General features: G+C 40.3%; 1 protein-coding gene across 1 annotated transcript; it reads right to left on the bottom strand.

Moving 5' to 3' along the window:
* Positions 1–257: 257 nt before the first annotated feature.
* LOC117517136 (nuclear receptor subfamily 4 group A member 2-like) lies at positions 258–13,721 on the bottom strand. The gene is given in 8 exon segments (XM_034178057.1): positions 258–582; positions 1,964–2,142; positions 7,185–7,384; positions 8,848–9,005; positions 9,140–9,269; positions 12,283–12,848; positions 12,851–13,163; positions 13,491–13,721. Coding segments are annotated over 7 exon segments (1,746 nt in total). The 5' UTR covers positions 13,116–13,163; positions 13,491–13,721; the 3' UTR covers positions 258–334.
* Between the last annotated feature and the right edge of the window lie 1,636 nt (positions 13,722–15,357).

Raw genomic sequence — 15,357 nt, 5'->3', positions numbered from 1 at the left:
TCATATCAAAAGGCTGAACAACAGGAAAAAAAAATGTAAAATGAGTTGAACTACTGTTATTTGTTCATTTACTTTAAAAAAATCAAATCAGCCATTATTAAGAATTAGGAATATTGTTCCTTTTTACTAATTTGCTTTATATTTAGTCTCAATTTATATTAAATCTTGATCCATCTCCTTCAGCCCCACAAAATGCTTTGAATTTGAAGAATTATTCATCTTCTGAAAGCTATATGATTTAAATTATGTGCTAAGATGCATTTAATGCAGTCCTCATTAATCACCACTGGGATTAAACCAGAAAAAAAACCCTTGTGTGTTTGGTTTTATGTTCCTAAAACGGCAACGTGTCGAGGAATAACTTATCTATTGTCGCAGGCGGTGGCACCAAATCCTCCAGCTTCAAATAGAAAATCCTCTGCAGGCCTTGAATGCACAGAGTGCGAAGTTCAGGCAGTTTTTCCAAAAGTCTGGACAAATGGTTTGACCAGCATGATGCTCCATTGGTGCTGTCCTTCAAACACTTAACAATGTTGTTCTGTAGCTCCTCCACCTTCTTCGGTTCCTTCAGTCCATGTCGTTCTGGAAGACGTGATTAAAAATAAATTATTATTAACTCATGAATACAAAGGAAAAGGCAATTTTTTGGTCTTTCTCTATGAACTATGTAGATCCTACTTTGCTATTTCCAGATGTGGGTAACCCCAGCTTCAGTGAGTTAAAGTCCTACCACGTATTTCTACCTGTCCACCTAAAACAGGTGATTTCACTGATCAGCTCGTCAACCTGCCTGAAGAGCTAAACTAAATAAAATCAGCTGCTTTAGTGAATAGATGGAACAAAGGGCATTTACTTACTAATCCTGGGGTTTTCCACTTCTAGACATTCTTCTAAATCATAAGTTCAAACAACTTGCAAGTGCACCTTCAGCCAGTTGAAGGCAAAAGCTGTCTTGCACACTAATAGCAGTTCAGAAGAAGTTTGAAGGGAAAATCAAAAATTCCTTTCACAGTGCTGACCTCTGGGAAGTGTGAGCACACGGTGATGATGTGTTTGAAGGTCCTCGATGAAGAAAAACACTTTTTAAAAATGCAATGAACTAGACTAGACACTCTACTCAGCTAGTGTATGTAAACACACCACCACTGTAAATATTTGACTCCAGCCAATTGCAGGAGGCCTCATTGTCCATTCATTTGTAATAGAAGTGAGAAGTTGGGTCTCCAAATTAGATCTTTTTTTTGGGGGGGGGATTTTGGCGTGCTCGATGCACAAAGTGTGTGTAAGGTAGGGAGGGGGAGGGTCCACTAGTCCTAGGGTCCACTGATCCTAACCTCTTTATTTTATTTAATGGTATATATTACAACGGCAGACTGATTTTAAATTTCACCCTAACCCTAACCAGACCTAGTGGACCCTAGGAGTAGTGCTCCCTAGGATTACTGTACCCTCAGACATGGACCCTAAGACTAGGGTACCCTAGTCTTATACCAGTGATGTCAAACATGACATACACTTCACCTGTGACATCCAAGACCATTCTGATGCTGCATTCATTGAAAACTGGAAACTCAGAAATCCCAACTTTTGACTTTTAAAAATAAAGCACCACCAGAAGTCAGGATTCCTACTTAGTAACTTGAGAAAGGTGTCACAACTCCAACGTCAAGTACTTCACCAACATGGAACCTTACAGAGGAAACGTTACTCAGCACGTGGGGCACACCACTGTTGACTTGTGTTTGTTGATGTTACAAGATGACTAGTTGAAGAAGAATATGTATGTTCCATCACAAGCTTCACAAATATGAAAGCACTTTTTAATCATTTAATTCTAGTTGGAGAAACAAAATCAGATCCCTGATTGAAATGTTATAGAACCACCGTTCGGTGGACTTGAACTTCTTTATGGTAAGAGCACATGAATGCAGCTCCAGAGATGAATGTCGGTAAAATGTCCCACCAGTTACTAGGGCGAGGGTGCATATGCATGAGAACGTGGGGATGTCCAGGTTCATCCTCTGCAGGTTAGCGGAGAACTCCACGATGCTGTCGATCCACTCTCCAAAACCCCGCAGGCATTGCAGTCGGTGCCACACTGAGCCATCACAGAAGATCAGCTTCCCTTCCTCTGGGTTGGATCTGGAACAGGACAACATTGTGTTAAAGTCTGAGAAATGTTTTGCTGTCAGTTCCCCTCCTCGGGTCCTTTGGCAGATTCCCACCAAACACAGAATGTGGATAAAGGGTGACCCCAGAACTGCCATGAAAGGGTTTAATTTGACCAAAATCAAGATCACTGAAATCAAAGATCAAAGTTTTTGGTTTGTCTGTTTATCCCCATCTCCTCCCTCGTCCTGTGGCCGGTTTCCACCAAAGTTGATATGGAAATGACAATTAACCTCAGAATTTTACAAAGTCTGCAACCAAAGGACTGTTTGGTCGTGGTGGCAATGCATGTTCTCTGAGTGCCCCCTAGTTTCTTCAAGGCAGTGATTCCTAAAGTCTGGGCCATGCCCGTGCCCATGAGAGGTCATTAAACACAAATAAATAAAAAGCATGTTTGATTTCATATTTTGTCATAAGGATTAAGATTGATAATAAAATATTCAATGTTATTTTAAGTGTAATCAAAATAAAATCAAACTATTAGATTTGAACTGTATATTATTCCTCATTTATTTTCCCTAACACAAAAGTAAGTACCTTCGTCTGCTCTCTCTTTTTTTTTTTTTTTTCTCGGGGTCATCACAGCAGGTCAGAGGTGGAGCAGCGTGTTGAATGGGCACAGGTTTTACACTGGATGCTCTTCCTGGTGCAACTCCACAGTATATGGAGAAATGTGACAGGGGTGGAGTTTGAACTAGGAACCTTCTGCACTGAAACCAAGCACACTAACCACTTGGCCACCACTTCTGCTACCCTAGTTTACCATAATACTGTTTGTATAATTACTGTATCTTAGTCTCATGTACCAAACAAAATTATCATCATGAAAGATTTACTGAACCCCAGAAGATTTTCAGATTTCAATGTGAGCTCCAGCATTCTTAAGTGCTATAGTGGATGTTAAGTTGGTGTCAGAATCCAACCCCTCATCCGCATCATGACACCTTGGATAACGGATCAAGTAGCCTGTTGGGGTGACATACAGTGGAGCCCTTGCGTGCCCAGCAGCCCTACAGTAACCACAAAAACCCGACAGGAACCCTCAACACGAGACTGGACTCTGGTCAAACAAGAAGCCCTCATCTCCAGATCAGGCGGCGGAGGTGATGGCTTGTAACCCAACGGAGGTGAAAGCAGATGAAGTCTGCAGCAGGTCCTCGGATCTTGACTATTTGGAATTTCCCAGCCATTGGACCAGGCTAAGGATCTGTCAAGGACCGTGTGCAGCGACATTCCCACCTTAAATAAACCCAGGCATCTTTAGATCGAACCTAAATGTTGATATCACAACATTGTTACGCAGATGATACCCAGCTTTATCTATCCATGAAGCCACAGGACACACACCAATTAGCTAAACTGCAGGATTGTCTTACAGACATAAAGACATGGATGACCTCTAATTTCCTGCTTTTAAACTCAGATAAAACTGAAGTTATTGTACTTGGCCCCACAAATCTTAGAAACATGGTGTCTAACCAGATCCTTACTCTGGATGGCATTACCCTGACCTCTAGTAATACTGTGAGAAATCTTGGAGTCATTTTTTATCAGGATATGTCATTCAATGCGCATATTAAACAAATATGTAGGACTGCTTTTTTGCATTTGCGCAATATCTCTAAAATTAGAAAGGTCTTGTCTCAGAGTGATGCTGAAAAACTAATTCATGCATTTATTTCCTCTAGGCTGGACTATTGTAATTCATTATTATCACGTTGTCCTAAAAGTTCCCTGAAAAGTCTTCAGTTAATTCAAAATGCTGCAGCTAGAGTACTGACAGGGACTAGAAGGAGAGAGCATATCTCACCCATATTGGCCTCTCTTCATTGGCTTCCTGTTAATTACTCATAACCATCCCAAAGATGTATCGTTATCTTTGGCTGCTTTCAGTGATGCCGGTATTTGGTTAGACTCTTTCTCTCCGATTGTTCTGTCTGAGTTATTTTCATTAGTTACTTCATCCAAACCATCAACATGCTTATTAGACCCCATTCCTGCCAGGCTGCTCAAGGAAGTCCTACCATTATTTATGCTTCAATCTTAAATATGATCAATCTATCTTTGTTAGTTGGTTATGTACCACAGGCCTTTAAGGTGGCAGTAATTAAACCATTACTTAAAAAGCCATCACTTGACCCAGCTATCTTAGCTAATTATAGGCCAATCTCCAACCTTCCTTTTCTCTCAAAGATTCTTGAGAGGGTAGTTGTAAAACAGCTAACTGATCACCTGCAGAGGAATGGTCTATTTGAAGAGTTTCAGTCAGGTTTTAGAATTCATCATAGTACAGAAACAGCATTAGTGAAGGTTACAAATGATCTTCTTATGGCTTCGGGACAGTGGACTTATCTCTGTGCTTGTTCTGTTGGACCTCAGTGCTGCTTTTGATACTGTTGACCATAAAATTTTATTACAGAGATTAGAGCATGTCATAGGTATTAAAGGCATTGCGCTGCGGTGGTTTGAATCATATTTGTCTAATAGATTACAGTTTGTTCATGTAAATGGGGAATCTTCTTCACAGACTAAAGTTAATTATGGAGTTCCACAAGGTTCTGTGCTAGGACCAATTTTATTCACTTTATACATGCTTCCCTTGGGCAGTATTATTAGACGGTATTGCTTAAATTTTCATTGTTACGCAGATGATACCCAGCTTTATCTATCCATGAAGCCAGAGGATACGCACCAATTAGCTAAACTGCAGGATTGTCTTACAGACATAAAGACATGGATGACCTCTAATTTCCTGCTTTTAAACTCAGATAAAACTGAAGTTATTGTACTTGGCCCCACAAATCTTAGAAGCATGGTGTCTAACCAGATCGTTACTCTGGATGGCATTTCCCTGATCTCTAGTAATACTGTGAGAAATCTTGGAGTTATTTTTGATCAGGATATGTCATTCAAAGCGCATATTAAACAAATATGTAGGACTGCCTTTTTGCATTTACGCAATATCTCTAAAATCAGAAAGGTCTTGTCTCAGAGTGATGCTGAAAAACTAATTCATGCATTTGTTTCCTCTAGGCTGGACTATTGTAATTCAGTATTATCAGGTTGTCCTAAAAGTTCCCTAAAAAGCCTTCAGTTGGTTCAGAATGCTGCAGCTAGAGTACTGACGGGGACTAGCAGGAGAGAGCATATCTCACCCGTGTTGGCCTCCCTTCATTGGCTTCCTGTTAATGCTAGAATAGAATTTAAAATTCTTCTTCTTACTTATAAGGTTTTGAATAATCAGGTCCCATCTTATCTTAGGGACCTCATAGTACCATATTACCCCATTAGAGCGCTTCGCTCTCAGACTGCGGGCTTACTTGTAGTTCCTAGGGTTTGTAAGAGTAGAATGGGAGGCAGAGCCTTCAGCTTTCAGGCTCCTCTCCTGTGGAACCAGCTCCCAATTCAGATCAGGGAGACAGATACCCTCTCTACTTTTAAGATTAGGCTTAAAACTTTCCTTTTCGCTAAGGCTTATAGTTAGGGCTGGATCGGGTGACCCTGGACCATCCCTTGGTTATGTTGCTTTAGATGTAGACTGTGTTTCATAATTATTGTATGGCCTTGCCTTGCAATGTGGAGCGCCTTGGGGCAACTGTTTGTTGTGATTTGGCGCTATACAAGAAAAAAGTTGATTGATTGATTGATTGAATTCTAGAATAGAATTTAAAATTCTTCTTCTTACTTATAAGGTTTTGAATAATCAGGTCCCATCTTATCTTAGGGACCTCATAGTACCATATCACCCCAATAGAGCGCTTCGCTCTCAGACTGCAGGCTTACTTGTAGTTCCTAGGGTTTTTAAGAGTAGAATGGGAGGCAGAGCCTTCAGCTTTCAGGCTCCTCTCCTCTGGAACCAGCTCCCAATTCGTATCAGGGAGACAGACACCCTCTCTACTTTTAGATTAGGCTTAAAACTTTCATTTTTGCTAAAGCTTATAGTTAGGGCTGGATCAGGTGACCCTGAACCATCCCTTAGTTATGCTGCTATAGACTTAGACTACTGGGGGGTTCCCATGATGCACTGAGTGTTTCTTTCTCTTTTTGCTCTGTATGCACCACTCTGCATTTAATCATTAGTGATTGATCTCTGCTCCCCTCCACAGCATGTCTTTTTCCTGGTTCTCTCCCTCAGCCCCAACCAGTCCCAGCAGAAGACTGCCCCTCCCTGAGCTTGGTTCTGCTGGAGGTTTCTTCCTGTTAAAAGGGAGTTTTTCCTTCCCACTGTCGCCAAGTGCTTGCTCACAGGGGGTCGTTTTGACTGTTGGGGTTTTTCTGTAATTATTGTATGGCTTTGCCTTACAATATAAAGCGCCTTGGGGCAACTGTTTGTTGTGATTTGGCGCTATACAAATAAAATTGATTTGATTTGATTTGATATCATGTCTGGAAATCAATCAAGAGACGCTCTTCCTCATCACTGAGGGATTGCCACGAGCGGATACAAACAAGACAGAAACAACGAAAAATGGATCACAACTGTGACAAAAATGATAAACACATCTGGCACAACACTCAAGGAAAGCTAACAGGCTCTTTCATCCCACGCCTGAGTGCAAGCTGTCATAAGGACCTAACACAGACGGGCTTTTTCTCTCTCTCTGGAAATAGTACTGTGGTGAAATCAGTTTTAAATGACACAAGATCTGGATGTTCATTTACCACCAAAAGTCATGTCAAACAACTGAAATGAGGTGGTAACCTTAAGAATGATAACACTGAAAGATTACCGAATTCTTCTAAAAATTCAAACCGTTTGCTCACCTTGTAAAAAGTCATTAAAATATTAAAGAAACAAACAAGGTAGAAGCCCTTAATTTGACCCCTAAGAAAAGAAAAAGATTGGATAGGGGAGGGGGTAAATGCCAATAATTCCAAGGGTGTTACTAGTTCCCTCCCAAGCACCCTTCTGGAGCTGCCTGAGGTGACAGTTATGGTCATTATTGAAATATTATTGTAAAACCTGATGTGTGGACAGAAATGGAGTTGCGTCTGCTAACCTGAGCATCTTTTACCTGTACGAAAGCCGCAAAACAAAGAGCTCCAGGAAAGATGAGTAGAAGAGGAGGTCCTGGTCATGCTTTAGGAGGGAAGTAAAGCCAGGAATCTTCTGAGCCCAACCTCGAATCACGTCCATCGATCTGGTGAGAAGGTCGTAAAACTGCCGGACATGTTGGACATCGTCTCTCAGAGGACTTCCTGGGCTCTCCCTGAACTACAGCAGGAGGGGACAAGTAACGAAAGCAGACATGGTAAATTCTATCTTTTGTTTGTTGCTGGGGGGGGGGGGGGGTATACATATGGATGATTTAATTCACCAGATCAGAAAATCTTCACTTTGTAAGTTTGCAACATTTGGTTGTCTGAAAAACAGGTTTATGCTGTTCCAGTGTTTAATATCTCATGATTCATTTTACCAGCGTAGGGTTTTAAACTCAGGGCTGGAGCACAGCCCCAAACCAGGAGGTTACGGCCCGTGGCATCACGAAATTCAGCCTGCAGGGCAACTAACTTTTTGTCCAGGAAATTTACAACAGATGCATTCACATACAACACAACAAGGCATTATGATAAACAGTCACCATTAATTATCCAGCAGCCAATCGGATAACAGAATGAAGTGCTGAGAGTTGAATCGAGAAAGATGACTTAAACATGAGGAATCTGGAAAAGTATTTAAATTCTATAAGGAAATGTGACAAAGAGATCAAATTGTTTCCAACTGAACTTTACAATTGAGCATTTCTGCTTCAAAACCAACACTTTGCATCAGGTTGAGGCCACAACACTTATTTTATTCATTGAGAAAATAATTAACCCTTTGAGTAAATGGAGTTTGAAACCTCTGCCTTAGTTATATTCAAGTTTAACTCCAATCCATCCTCATAAACAACAATAACAATAAGACCAGTTTGGAAATAAGTCTCTTTTTTACATTATGTGTAATCCTTTGTAAATATGCATTTATATTGTATTTTTACCCAATAAATTCATACCATAAAGACCAATAATAATAATAATAACAATATAACAACAACAAGACCAGTTTGAAAATAAGTCTACTTTTTACATTATGTGTAATCCTTTGTAAATATGCATTTATATTGTATTTTTACCCATTAAATTCATACCTTAAAGACCAATAATAATAATAATAATAATAATAATAAAACAACAATAAGACCCTTTTGGAAATAAGTCTCTTTTTTTACTTTATGTGTAATCCTTTGTAAATATGTATTTATACTGTATTTTTACCCAATAAATTCATACCTTAAAGACCAATAATAATAATAATAATAATAAAACAACAACAATAAGACCAGTTTGAAAATAAGTCTCTTTTTTTTACTTTATGTGTAATCCTTTGTAAATATGCATTTATATTGTATTTTTACCCAATAAATTCATACCTTACAGACCAATAATAATATAACAACAACAATAACAATAAGACCAGTTTGAAAATAAGTCTCTTTTTTACTTATGTGTAATCATTTGTAAATATGCATTTTATATTGTATTCTACATGTATGGATTTTTACCCAATAAATTCATACCTTACAGACGAATAATAATGATAATAGTAATAATAATAATAAATGATTATAATCATTATTAATGGTCAGCAAAGCTCAGTGATGTATAAACTGAGTGCTGAATTAGTAACTTGCTTACGTGGGTGTAGTTAAAATGAGATGGTGGAGGGTTCGACTCCACGTGCGCCTTGATGAGGGCGCTGAGGAGAGTTCTGTCAGGTGATGCCGAATCGAGTGGAGCTTTCGGTTTGGATGGCAGGCGACCCCGGCGACCTTTCAGACTGTCTGTCCTCACCACTACAGGAACACAGGAGGAACATTTTTTTTGTTTTCAGTTTTTGAATTATTTCTTCCAAGTGCAGTTCTTATCATGATTGTGTGAAGAAAAGTGTGAAATCACTCTTTATAAAAAATAAAATGAGCAGAATGACCTTCTTTGACCATTCCCACTGCAAGGCACTTCTGGAAGCGGCAGTACTGGCATCGGTTCCTCCTGCGTTTGTCCACAGGGCAGCTTTTGGTGGCCAAGCAGACATATTTGGCATTTTTCTGAACAGTGCGCTGCAGACAGAAAACTCTTCAGCTACATATAGATTTTACACACACACACACACACACACACACATATATATATATATATATATATATATATATATATATATATATATATATATATATATATATATTCCAACACCTGCAGCAGGAATTCTTGAAATTAATGTTAAATCAATAAGATAAAGTGTTTATAATTTACTGTCTTCAAAACTTTAAAAGAGAGACAACAACAAGGTTTTAAATGAAATTACAAGCACAAGATGCTCACTGATGGGCTGCTGAAGGATCCAAACATAAAACTACAGGAAACCTTTAAGCAACACACTCTTTGTGACATTTTGTGTTTTCTTGTACATGGTGCAATTTCATAAAAATCTTGCATGTTTAGAAGGTATTAAGTGAAATTTAGGATTGTTTTGATTACTGATTAATCTCTCGATTATTTTTTCAATTGATGGATTAGTTGTTTGGTTCAGAAAATGATGAAAAATGTTGATCAGTGTGTCCCGAAGGCCAAGATGAAGCCTTCAAATGTCTTGTTTTGTCCACAACACAAAGATATTCAGTTTACTGTCAGAAAACAAAACAGAAAAAATTTATATATATATATATATATATATATATATATATATATTACAGAGAACTAATCAATTATCAAAAGGAGATCAATCAATAGTTGGAAATTATTTTAATAATATTTAATAATAATTAATTAATAAATAATTAATAATAATTAATAATTATTTTAATAATTATTATTTTAATTATTTGTTTTCATCCACTAAAGGTTGCAGCTTCAATGAATAAGAATAATTTAATGGTAAGCTGTTTTTCCTTAAATAGTAAGTCCCTTCGGCTTCTTCCTTTTTTCACTCGGTCGCCAAAGCGGATCTGAGGTAAACTTGCATATTGGTTTGTCACAAGTTTTACGATGAATGTCCTTCCTGACGCAACTCTATATTACATGGAGAATGGGCAGCCTTGAACTGGGAAACCTTTCACAGTGGAAACAAGCACACTAACCGTTTGGCCACCACCCCTGTGAAGCTGCTTTTTTAAAAATAATATAGTATAATTTATCCAATGTGAGGTCATTGAAGAGGTTGATGACCTCGCATTAGACACACACAATGGAGATTGTTGATTCTGACCTGTGTTTGACCTGTGACCTTCATGGCAGAAGGATGACTAGGTCGAGCCCTCCTGAGTAACATCTTGACCTGGTCTACTCTGATGACTCTTGTTTCTACTTTCACGTTTGCATTTTCTTGTTTTTCCACTCTAGAGATGTTTTGTTTGTCTATTACTGGAGCACTTTTGCATTTCTGCCACTGATGTTCCTATCCAAACACTCAGCATGTCAGATGTTCTGGAGACTGTAAAACTTGCTGAGAGGTTCTACAATTTTCTACAATAAATTGACGTATCATTACAATAAAAATCCTGAATCCTGTCCAAATGGGTGAGTGAAACCCCCTGAATGGTCTTTTAAAAATTAGAAGTGACCCTCTTGGTCTCGTGGGCTCTCTGAAGCCGAGAGTTATTCAGGAGGCAGTCAGAGCTGTCTGGGTAAATACACAGTCATGGCCATTCATAATTTGTAGAAACACCCGCGGGGAATCTCTGCCAGAGAACAGAAGAGAAAGGTTTGAATTCATGGCACAGCGGGGGTCATTCTCATGTTGGACATTTGCCCCTTAAACGTGTCACGAGATCAAAGTGTACAAAGTTCAGTCAGAAGGTCTCAGTGGAATTTAAGGAGCAATTATGTGACTTTAATTCAAATTGTGGTGAGACAACAAAGTAGATCTGATCCGAATTAATCACTTTGGTTATTAAAGGGGGATAATTTTGATTTGTTGCAAATTTAGGAATGTGAGCATTTTTGTTAATTGTTTGAAATAAACTGCACCAGGCACAGACTGTTTACACTGCTCTGAAATGTGTTTAAAACCACTTTAAACCTAATCTTATCCTAAATGGACCATCAGATTTTTTAAGCGCTTTTCCAGTGCTACCATGCAGAGTGCCCAACTGCACACAGGGACCAACATGAGGATGAAGGACCTTAAGAGTAAACTATTGATCAGGGAATTGAACTTATGACCTTCTGTTACAACCTGTTTTTTGTTTGTTTGTTTGTTTACAAAACTGTTTATCTGAATTTGTTCCTTTTCTCATTAATTAAACAGATGATTTAACCTCTTCTTTAAACCTTTTTAAGAGATTCCCAATATCCCAGATCAGTCACATTTCAGACAATCTTGTTTTAATCGTTTTAAAACGGTTTTACACAAATAAAAATCTTGTTTAAATTTCTGATGCCCTGCTTTAAATTGATTTTTAAAAACAAATATTTAGTTTTTAAGCATTTTGATCAGCTCTAAACCATGACAAACTGGATTAAACTGACTTTACAGAAGCAAAAAAAATTGACACAAACTGGTTTAAATGTTGACAAAAGACTTTTGTTCTGTTAATTTGCAAAACCCACCTTTTAAATACTAATGGGGGTGGTGACCAAGTGGTTAATGCGCTTGGTTTCAGTTCAGAAGGTTCCGGGTTCAAATACCACCCCCGCCACATTTCTCCATGTAATGTGGAGTTGCGTCAGGAAGGGCATCCGGCGTAAAACTTGTGCCAATTCAACATGCAGATCCACCTTGGATTTGCTGTGGCGACCCCGGGTGCAAACAAGGGAGCAGCCGAAGGGACTTTACTTTTTACCTTTTAAATACTAATACTATACTTTCTTTTGGCTTTTCTTTAAAAATGAACGAAAACAAATCAGTGCCTTTCGTGAAGACTTAAAATAAAAAATGACTGACTTAAACAATCAGAAAATATCAAATCTGTTTTAGAAATATTGGAGAATAAGGAGATTTTAAAACCATTAGAGTGATTTTTAAGATGGCACTAATTTTTGGAATAAAACGCAATGTTCCGGCCTCGATGTGAAGGAGCTTTGAAAAATGATGAACACATTGTTCTTCCAGGCAGCTTTCAAAGTGGCGCAAACCTTGAAGAATCCCTTGCAGCCTTCGCAGGTGCGCACTCCGTAGTGCTGACACGCGGCGTTGTCCCCGCACACGGCGCACAGACCCTCCGCACTCAGCGCTCCTCCTCGGCTGCAGGGAGCAGAAGAAGCCTGGAAGTCCATGAAGTGGTGGCCGTGGGAGAGCTGCAGGGGGTGGGGGAAGCCCATTCCGGGCTGCTTTCCGAAACGAGTGGCGGCCAAAACCCCCGGACTGTCCAGCGACTGGTGCGCTCCGGTCGGATCCAAGTTCATGGACACATGAAAAGAACCGTTAAATTTCATTTGGCACGTGGACAGACTCTGGGCGCCGTGTTGCGCGTGCTTGAGGGAAAACCCCAGCGAGAATCGGACAACGCGTTTCCTGTGCGCTGCCGCCAAATAGTCTTGACGTAAACTGTATAAAGACCCCGAGTCTTCCCAGATGTGTGGAGTTTGTAAGGTTGAGGGGATGGGCGCGTGTGGAGACGCAGAGCGGTAATAATAAACAGAACCGGTTGGCGCTAACAGGTCGTCGGACTGATGATGCTGGCTCTGTTGGTAGCGCGCATCCTCACCTTTACGCACGGCAGCTCCCCTTGAACCGGCATCTGGAAGACGCATGGCGGCTTCACGTCGTAACCGGAGCCGTAGGAGTCCGCTAAAGGGCCAAACGTCGGTGCCGACGTGCTCGCGGAGATCTCACTGTTGGTCAGCTCCATGCTGAACTTGACGAATTCCGGGGTGAGGAAGTCGCAGTTGCGCTCTCCGTCGGCGCACTGGGAGGCCGGGCTGGCTCCCTGCGGAGAGGAGCCGCACTGGGTCTGGACGCACGGCATGGCACTGCAGACACACAAGGACTCGAGGCCGTTCGAGAAGTATTTGTGCTGCAAAATGGGAAAAAAAATTAAAATACGTCACTGCAAACTTCAGTCGAAGTGACTGTTTAAATTTTCTTTTACGTTATTACATCGAAGTCTGTATATGGAACATTGTTTACAAACCAAATTTGCGTAATTTGCATGCTTTTCAAAAGCAAAGTTCTGCACACGGCACACATGCTATGATGGAAGTGGGACACATGTACCTTCAATCTGTTATTCTCCGACGAAGAATCGACCTGTTAAAAAATGGTGCCACCATCAACCTCCAGACTGACATAACAGTAACAGATAGGGATTAATTAGTGGAAACGACCTGCAGCTGCAGCTCACCTCAGACCTGCGTGCAGCGCAGGAGAGCAGCAGTGAGTAAATCCATGTCGGAGGTGGCGCCTCGTGCGTCTTCTGATGCCTGTAACCGCGACAAAAGAGTCCACTGACTGTGAGGAGAGAAATGACAGCTCACTTCTCCCTCCCGTCTGTGTCCGAGTGGCACCATAATGTGCTTTTGTTTACGTGCTGCGTAATGCGCATTCATGTGCCAAATTCTGCTACGCACAAACGACAGAAGACGTTCTATTTCTCTCTCTCTCTCTCTCTCTCTCTCTCTCTCTCTCTCTCTCTCTCTCTCTCTCTCTCTCTCTCTCCAAACGATGTGGGCCTTTTTGTCAAACTTGTTGGCAAGAACTGATTATCATGATTAGAGAAGAAGTAAGCATAAAAATGTGGTGGTGATACAATTCACTGCGTTAATTACATATATTTTTGATCATCTCTGGCAATGATTCAAAATTTCCATCTTTGGTGACATTTTTCTTTTTATATATTTCATTGGTCTATTTTTGATTGTTGATCCCGATCACTCATCTTTGACCCTGACCTGAAATTTTGAATGCTGATATTTGATTGTAATCACTAATCATTGCTGAAGATATTTGATCTTGAGCCTGGGTCCTGATTGCTGCCATGCGATCCTGGTCTTTGGTGGTGATTGTCACATCAACTCATGGACTATCTTACTGAGAATAATCTCTTTGAGCCACTGCAGTCTGTTTTTAGAAAATATAATTCCACAGAGACAGCTCACTAAAGTGATGAATGATCTTCTGCTTACAATGGATTCAGACACCACTATGGTTCTGTTGCTGTTAGATCTCAGTGCTGCGTTTGATACCGTGGATCATCATATTCTACTTGATAGGCTGGAAAATCACTTTGGGATTACTGGGAGTGCCTTTGCATGGCTCACGTCATACTTGACCAGTCGTTCTCACTGTGTTTTGTACAGTAACACTACCTCTAACCTTAGTGACATAAAATTTGGGGTTCCACAGGGGTCTGTCTTAGGCCCCCTGCTTTTCTCCCTTTATATAGCACCCCTTGGGCACATATTGTGGTGGTTTGGGATTACCTTTCACTGCTAGGCAGATGATACTCAGTTATACATGCCGATAACTGCTGGTAATCTCGTTCACATAAAATCCTTAGAAGATTGCCTTGCAGCAGTGAGAAGTTGGATGTCTAGAAACTTCCTACTTTTAAACTATGATAAGACTGAAATGATGGTTCTTGGTCCAGTGAGACATCGGCATCAATTTGACCAGTTAACGCTCAGCCTCGGCTTGTGTGTCATACATCACACTGACAAAGTGAGGAACCTTGGGGTAATATTTGGCCTCCACATTAGAAATATTACTAGGACTGCTTTCTTCCATCTGCGAAATATAGCGAAGATTCATCCCATCCTGTCTATGGCTGATGCTGAGACCCTGATCCATGCATTTATCTCTTCTAGATTGGACTACTGCAATGTTCTATTTTCTGGTTTACTGCAGTCCAGCATTAGAGGTCTCCAATTGGTTCAAATGCTGCAGCCAGACTTTTGACACGAAGCAGAAAGTTTGACCACATTACACCCATTTTGGCATCTCTTCACTGGCTTCCTGTCCCAGTGAGATCAGATTTTAAGGTTCTGCTACTAACCTATAAAATTATTCATGGACTGGCACCTCCCTACCTAGCTGACCTAATTAAACCTTACGTACCGGCCCGAGCTTTACGTTCTCAGGGTGCAGGACTACTTTGTGTCCCTAAGGTGAATAAGAAGTCTGCGGGTCACAGAGCTTTCTCTTATCGTGCCCCTGTTCTGTGGAATGATCTCCCTGCATCAATAAAACAGTCAGATTCTGTGGAGATTTTC

This window comes from Thalassophryne amazonica, chromosome 1, assembly GCF_902500255.1.
Source record: "Thalassophryne amazonica chromosome 1, fThaAma1.1, whole genome shotgun sequence".
Taxonomy (NCBI): Eukaryota; Metazoa; Chordata; class Actinopteri; order Batrachoidiformes; family Batrachoididae; genus Thalassophryne; species Thalassophryne amazonica.
Note: the sequence above shows the minus strand (reverse complement) of the source record. Positions and strands in the feature narration are given on the sequence as shown.